Source organism: Pteropus medius, unplaced genomic scaffold (genome assembly GCF_902729225.1).
Source record: "Pteropus medius unplaced genomic scaffold, Ma_sr-lr_union100, whole genome shotgun sequence".
In the NCBI taxonomy this organism is placed as follows: Eukaryota; Metazoa; Chordata; class Mammalia; order Chiroptera; family Pteropodidae; genus Pteropus; species Pteropus medius.
In genome coordinates this window covers 4029-11486 of record NW_024352002.1, presented here as the reverse complement: position 1 = coordinate 11486, position 7458 = coordinate 4029, and the positions used below count along the sequence as shown (strand labels likewise).

Here is a 7458-nt window from a genome sequence, read left to right as displayed (position 1 = left end):
CAGGTGATTCCTGCGCACAAGAAAGTTTGAACTCCGTTATCTGTGTGCCTTCTAGATGTAGAGCCAGAACTGTGCCATCTGCTCTGTGTGTGTCTGTGGTGTCTGATCAGATCACTCAGCACTGGGGTGTCCAGTATTCAGTCCTGTTTGTTTCTCTTCTATAGCCATCAGTCTCGGTGACCTCATCTGTTCTCAAGGCTTTAAATGTTATTTGTATGTGTCACCGGTCTAACAGACACCTCATCTCCAACCTCTCTTAAAATGAATGCCTGTGATGACCCCCTCAGATGTGCTCCTTCCAGTCTTCCCCATTTCTGCTGACAAGTGCACCTTTCCACTTGCACACCCCAGAATTTCGGATGCCCTCCTTGACTCCTCACTCTCATACCCCAAATTAACCCATGAGGAAACTCTGTAAAATCCATCCTCACAATGTACCCAGACTCCCACCACTTCCACTATCTCCACCACTCACCCCTCATGGAAGCATCTCCAGCCTGGAACCCTGCAGTTTCCTACTGCTTCCCTACTGCCTCCCCGGACGTTTGCCTCCCAAGCCTGTTCTCAGCACAGCAGTCACAGCAATCCTTTTAAAGGAGAAGTCAAACCACATCCCTCTTCTACTCTCAAGCGTCTTGTAACTCCTTCTTCACACAGAGCACAGGTCAGCACCCTCCTAACATCCTCCAGGTCCACGTGGTCTGGCCGTGCCTCTGTCTCATCTCCATTACTCTCTGTTGTAGCCACACCAGCCCCCTCCCTCCTTCCAGAAACCACAGACACACTTCTGCCTGGGGCATTCCCACTACAGGTTCCCCTGTCCAGGATCCTTGTGGATAATTCCTCATGTCCTTCAAACCTTTTCTCAAGGTCACCTTCCTGGGGAGGCTCACGCTGACCTCCCAGATCAAATCAGCCATCTTCCCTCTTTCCACATCTCCACACTCTGGATCACCATCCCCATTGCATTTTTCCCCACAACATTTATCCCCTTCTAACATAAACACCTTTCTTATTTATTGTGCTTATAGTATGTAGTCTGTCTCTTCACACTAGAACATATGCTCTGCAAGACCATCAATTTTTGTTTTTACTTCAATTATGTTTCCCAGATGTAAAAAATGTGTCATACCATCTGGCACACAACCAATATTGGTTGAATGAATGATCAGCGTACAGCACCTCCCTATTCTAGAGATAGTTTATTAATATGGTCTCAGATCACATGCTATTTTGAGGCAGCTTCAGCACAAAGTCCACCCATATGGCATCGATGCCACCTCTACTTTTCTCACAAGTGCTACTCTCACCTCCTTCCCCTCATCTCTTTCTGCCATACCAACTCTCCCACACACCACAACACATAATTATATTTCTCACTTCCAAAATCAATGACCTTTGATTTACCGGTTTTATTTTTCAACCAAATAGAAATCTAAAGTAGACTCTGCTTTATAAATCCCTGAGTTTGGACTAGAGCCAGCATTAGAGCTAAGGGCAGGGAGAGATGGTGAGCAAGCAGAGCAGAATTCCAACAGGAACTTACCTAAAATGAGAAATTGCAGGATCCCGTCTCTGCTAATTCCAAAAAAATTTGCTTCCTTTGAGAGTTTGAGAAAAGGTAGAAAGAACAATCAAGCCCTAGAAGGAGGCAAGAGCAGGTTCACTAGGAAAATTCATCTCTTGATACCACTTATAAGTCTGGGGCTTATAAGAACAGTAACAGGGAAAATGACTCTCAGAGATGAGAGATAGTCTGAGGAAAATGAGACCAGGACTTGTAACAAGAACAAAACCAATCATGTGCCTCTATAAAAACAGTGCAACAAAAAATAAACACCCAAAAGAAAGGGCCGAGGGTCAGACCCAGGCCTGAGCCGAGGCTGACCCAGCCGCTTAAATCCCTCACTGACAAGACAAGCCCTGGGTGACGGTTGAGACCCTGTGATCAGAGGTCCTGGTGCCGCAAGGTCCTATCGAAGAGACAAGGACAATGGAAAAGAGAGGTGACCAGCTGAAGAATGACCATGTCAAAGTCCACAGTGCACTGAGCACTGACTGGGCACAGATCCCATCCACGCTCGGTCCTCACAGCCTCTCGTATCCCCACCTGCAACAAACTCAGCACAGCAAACACACAGATTCTGAAAAGTTCCCAGTGATTCCATTTATTTCCTCTCTCAAATATAGGATTGTCTCCTTTAATTAATCCATAAACCCTTCACAACTAGAACTGAAAAACCAATTCATATTTATATTCTTATTTCAATAAGGCAGTAAGAAGTTGCAGCTCAGTGCAACACGAAGCAAAGGGAGGGATGGGAACAGCACAGCCTCTGCTGGAACAGGAAAACGGATGAGGGAAGACACAGGTCAGTGTGGGGAAGGGGAGTTTGGAGGGCAGGAGGAGGGCCGGTCACTCCACTTCCTCACATTAGGCTGATAGGAGCGCAGACACATTCGGATGCCCTTTGCAGAAAGAGAAATCAGAGATTCTTCAAGTCACAAAGTGGGAACATGAACAAATCTTGCATCACTCGTTCCCCCATAAGGCAGCTGTTTCATGCTACAGAAAAAAATAATCATGAACAAATTCAGGTTAGTCACTGCATGTGGTGATATTCTCAACACTCCACCACATGCTCAAAACATCCCAAAGAATGCACATTCCCCAGTCCTGTCCCTTCTTCCCCAACCCCTCGCCACTTTAGGCCACCCAGGGTCTCACCTTTAGGAGCTGTGAGAGACACATCAGAGCCCTGGGCACTGTCACTGTCTGGGGTAGGACAAAACAGAATGTGGTCAGAACTCATAGGAGATGTGGCTAATTGAGGAATTGTGGGGGTGGGTGAGCTTCCCCCATAGGCTCCCAACTACACTATCCCAAGGATCTCTGGGATCACTCCCTGCCCCCAACCATACTCACTTGCAGCCTGAACGTAGATCCCTCCTTTTCCACCTGTGGGAAGAAAACATCTTGTGAGAAGCCAGGGAAGTGGGGTGGGGGCCATGAGGTGCTAAAGGAACCCCCTAGTCCTGGTCCCCAGGGAAGTTTCCAGAACTGTGACTTCAGACCCAGGACACGGTGAGGAAACCTAAGGAAAGTACATGTGGGGGGACTGGACCAACCACTCTCCAGAGGTCTGTCCTCAGCAGAGACCTTCCCCTTTATCCTGTGACAGCTAGAAGTCAGGTCCCCATCACCAGAATCATCGAGGTGATAAATCTGTCCTTCATTTTTACACGTGCATTAATACAGAGCAAGTGTTAGCAGATGGGGACCCAGGCTGGGAAAGAACGTGTGTGTGGATGGTACTTCCCATTAACGAGGCAGGACACACTCTACCTGGGGCTTGAAACTCCACAGTGGGACAAGAAAACTCGGACCCCACCCCTTCCCTACCTGAGCGCTTCCTCCTCCACATCACAGTTCCAAACACAGCTCCAAGGACCACAACTCCAACGAGGACCAGGGCAGCAATGATGACCACATTGGGGATGGTGGCCGGAGGGGGAGGCTCTAGGAAGGGAAGTCAGATGGTGATGACCCTAACTCCCGGGCCTCAGTCCCAACCCTGCTGAAGTCCTCCAAGGGCTCCTGCTTTCCCTGAGAAAAGGCGCTGTGCCCAGAGCCCCCTCCTTACCCCATCTCAGGGTGAGGGGCTTGGGCAGCCCCTCATGCTGCACGTGGCAGGTGTATCTCTGCTCCTCTCCAGAAGGCACCACCAGTGCCGCCCACTTCTGGAAGGCCCCGTTCCCGTCAGGCCTGGTCTCCACGAGCTCCATGTCCTGGGTCTGGTCCTCCCCATCACGCTGCCAGGTCAGGGTGATCTCCACAGGGTAGAAGCCCAGGGCCCAGCACCTCAGGGTGACCTCATGGTCAGAGATGGGGTGGTGGGTCACCTGTGTCTTTGGAGGGTCTGAGGAGAAGGGTCAGAAAATTCAGGAACTTTACATCCCTCATGGGACACTCCACCGGCGCTCTGTGACCATGCTCAGAATGGACAGGACAAATGGGATGGGAGAAGGGAGCATAAAACCCAGACACCACACTGGACATAGGTATCTGGGATAATCTCCTACTGTTTAGAAAGTTCTAGAATTAGGCTGAGACAGGCCAGGGTCAGAGATAGGTCTCTGAAGGGGGGAGAAGGGATTCGTGGTCCTGACCTGGGTGGGGGCCAAATGACTCAGAAAAGCTAGAGTCAGACCTCAAACCCACTGGGTGTGGGGCAGCGAACATGGCCTGAGAGAAAAAGTCCCCAGGGTTCTCAGAGCAGCTGCCACAGTCAAAGGGAACCGCTCGCTGACCAGTTATTCCCGAGATAGTCTCCCCCTCCTTCCCCCGAAGACAGCACCCCTCATTGTCCCTGAGGGAAGGTGGGCCCTCTGGGCGAGCCGCCCTCTGGTGCCGGATCTGAAAACCCACACGGACTCATTTTCCCGACCCGCAGGAGGCGGGTGCTCTGGTCCCACTTTCCTCCATCCTTGGAGGAGCCCCCGGCCCCCGAGGGAGAGGGGAGGCCCCGCGGCCCCTCGCACCTGCCCGCAGCAGCGTCTCCTTGCCGTTCTCCAGGTATTTGTGGAGCCACTCCACGCACCTGCCCTCCAGGTAGGCCCTCCAGCGCTCCGCGTAACCGGCCTCCTCCCACTTGCGCCGTGAGTTCTGAGCCGCCAGGTCGGCCGCGGTCCAGGAGCGCAGGTCCTCGTTCAGCGCGATGTAATCCGCGCCGTCGTAGGCGAACTGATGGTACCCGCGGAGGAGGCGCCCGTCCGGCCCCACGTCGCAGCCGACCATCCACTGTATGGTGTGAGACCCTGTCCCCGCCCCGCGTCAGCCCCGCGTCAGCCCCGCGTCAGCCCCGCGTCAGCCCCGCGTCAGCCCCGCGTCAGCCCCGCCGCAGCGACCGGACCCAAACTGAAAGCGAAACCCGGGGAGTCCCCGCCGGCTCCTCCCGGGCGGGTCCCGCAGCCTCGGGGCGAAGCCCGGGCCCGGACTCTCGGGCGACCCCGGCCTGTCCGTGGGGACGGTGATCGGGACCGGGGCCCGTCGCGTCGCTCACCGGCCTCGCTCTGGTTGTAGTAGCCGCGCAGGGTTTTCAGGTTCACTCGGAAAGTCTGTGCTATGTCCCGGAAGTTCCGTGTCTCCCGCTCCCAGTATTGCGGGTCCTGCTGCTCCACCCACGGCCGCTCCATCCACGGCGCCCGCGGCTCCAGCCTCGGACTCCCGGCGTCGCTGTCGAACCGCACGAACTGCGTGTCGTCCACGTAGCCGACGCCGACGAAGCTGGGCTTCCCGCTCCCGGGCCGGGACCAGACGGTAGAGAAATACCTCATAGAGTGGAGGCCTGCGGGGCGGAGAGACGCTGAGACCCGCCGGCCCTCCCCCCGGCGCGGGTCCCGGTCCGAGGTCGACGGGCCGGGAGCGACAAGGGGGCGCGGGGGGCGCGGGACGGTCAGGACGGGACGGGGGTTCTGGGCCTGGGCGGTGGGGACGCGTCTTCCCCGGGTCCTGCGTCCCCGCCGGGCGGTCCCCTCGCTCCTGCCCCGCAGAGGCCGTTCCCTCCCGACCCCGCACTCACCCGCCCAGGTCTCGGTCAGGACCAGGGCCCCCGAGAGCAGCAGGAGGAGGGTTCGGGGCCCCATGACCTGCATCTCGGAGTCTGGGGAGAATCTGCGTCCGGGCGGGGCCATGGAGACCTTATAAACGGGCGGCGACACTGATTGGCTTCTCTAGAAACCGGACGTGCAATGGGACTGAGAACTGGGGCCGCGTCATGAGTATCTAGACAGGAAGACCCGACACAGGTTGTGAGAGGGAGAAGTGAAACCTCGGGGAGGTGGGGACTCCCCGACACTGAGCTTCCCCGCCCCAGACATTGCCCCGGCGTCTGAGACCCTGAGAGCCACGCCCTGGGGACCTGGGACTTTGCCCTGACCGCTCCTCCTTCACCGACAGCTCTTTGTCACCCTGTCGCCCTGAGTACTGGCCCAGGAGCTGTGTGAGGAAACCAGGGAGACACCACAGGCGGGGACGGGCCCCTTTGCCTCCTCAACTCTTCCCGGAGCCCTTCTCCCTGAAATGTTCTCTCTGCCTCCCGCCCTTTGCCTCTCCCTTGGACTCTTCTAGAAAGCTCAGCCCCAGGGAACTTGATGCCTAAGAGTGAGCTTGCCCTGGGAACGAAGGAAGGACAGGGGGGTTTGCTTTCATCCTGGAGAAGTTGTGCCTGAAAACACCAGCCAGAGATTCTCACAGTGACCAGTCTCCCTGTTGTCTATGAACTAGGGTGAGTAACACAATCTTGAAAACCCCTGATCCTCAGGAAGCTAATCTGTGAAAGAAAAGATTGGGCCCCCTGGTCCGGATAGATAGGTGAGCACTGTGCTCAGACTCACAAAGCTCCTAAGTCTTAACTTTCCCAAACAGCATGTCTGTGACTCCAGGTTTTTGTACTGTAAACCGAGCTGCATTCCACAGCCCAGAGTCTGTCTGTGTGAGTCCTCCACATCCTCAATACAGAAAAGGACTTGGAAGCAATTTGTTACATTGTATTTCAACCAGCAGCATGTACAGCCTCAGAGTTCCAAGTGTTCAGTGCAGTTAAAATGTCCTTCACTAGTGCTCCTGCATAACCTATTTTTGAGGAATAATTCACATCTAAGTGGTGTGCATATTTTATCGGGACATATTATTTTTTAAACTGATTAACATAAGGAGGCAATTAGTTTTTAGGCAGGTCCACAGAACAACCAGCTAGGCTCTAGATTGTTTATTAAAGATCTTTAAAAACATATATTTAAATCTCAGAGTTCCACTGCTGTAGAATTCTTTACTTCTGCTGCACTTTCTCACCTGCCACTTCTCCAGCCCTTCCCTCTGTCTCCTTCATCCCCAGGCCCTCTTCCCCTCTTAGTCTCCACCACCCTCTCACTCCTGATTGTGGCACTAGTGCTACCCCCCTACATGCCACCCAGAACCTATTGTCCCCACAAGGATCAGAGATCCTGCTAACGTGACTCAGGATGTACCTGCCATCTTCACCAAAACCCTCCAATGACTTTGTCTCTCTGTGAGAAGTCTCTAGAATATAAGGCATGTGAGCACAGGGGCTTTAGGCTACTTAGGTCAAAGTTGCCTCCCAGGCGTATAAAGCCATTCCTGACAGATAGTAGGCATTAAGTTAATTGTCGGTAAATGATGATTGCATTAAAATTGAATTACATCACACAAAAATCATAAAATAAAAAATACAAAAAAGTTCAGAAAGATTTTAGTGTGCATATCAATTCATAAATTCATCCCAGTGAAATAAAATGCCGTATGCTTATTCATTGCACAGTTGAGCCTCTGTATTAGTTTTCTATTCTTGCAGAAGATATGTCCACAATTTAGTTGCTCAAAACAACTCCCAATTATTTGCTCACAGTTCCTTAGTCAGAAATCCAGGTGTGGTGTGG

At 53.2% G+C, this 7458-nt stretch overlaps 1 protein-coding gene across 2 annotated transcripts; it reads right to left on the bottom strand.

Moving 5' to 3' along the window:
* Nucleotides 1–2142: 2142 nt before the first annotated feature.
* Nucleotides 2143–5733, bottom strand: LOC120589178 (saoe class I histocompatibility antigen, A alpha chain-like). Of its 2 annotated transcripts, XM_039846599.1 has the most exons (8): nucleotides 5583–5733; nucleotides 5064–5348; nucleotides 4543–4818; nucleotides 3645–3920; nucleotides 3404–3520; nucleotides 2927–2959; nucleotides 2729–2776; nucleotides 2143–2566 (listed from the first exon to the last, which is right to left on the bottom strand). In XM_039846599.1, exons 1-8 carry the CDS (start codon nucleotides 5692–5694, stop codon nucleotides 2562–2564), a joined length of 1152 nt encoding a protein of 383 aa, XP_039702533.1. In that variant the 5' UTR covers nucleotides 5695–5733; the 3' UTR covers nucleotides 2143–2561. The 2 variants fall into 2 exon arrangements, with proteins under 2 accessions (XP_039702533.1, XP_039702534.1); XM_039846600.1 differs by lacking the exon at nucleotides 3404–3520.
* Nucleotides 5734–7458: the final 1725 nt, after the last annotated feature.

Excerpts from the sequence above, each read along its gene's own strand:
- LOC120589178 (XM_039846599.1), bottom strand. The coding sequence starts at position 5,694 with ATGGCCCCGCCCGGACGCAGATTCTCCCCAGACTCCGAGATGCAGGTC. Across the intron at positions 5,349-5,582 it reads CCTGACCGAGACCTGGGCGG|GCCTCCACTCTATGAGGTAT; the intron begins GTGAGTGCGGGG and ends TCCGCCCCGCAG. Across the intron at positions 2,777-2,926 it reads GATCTACGTTCAGGCTGCAA|ACAGTGACAGTGCCCAGGGC; the intron begins GTGAGTATGGTT and ends GTCCTACCCCAG.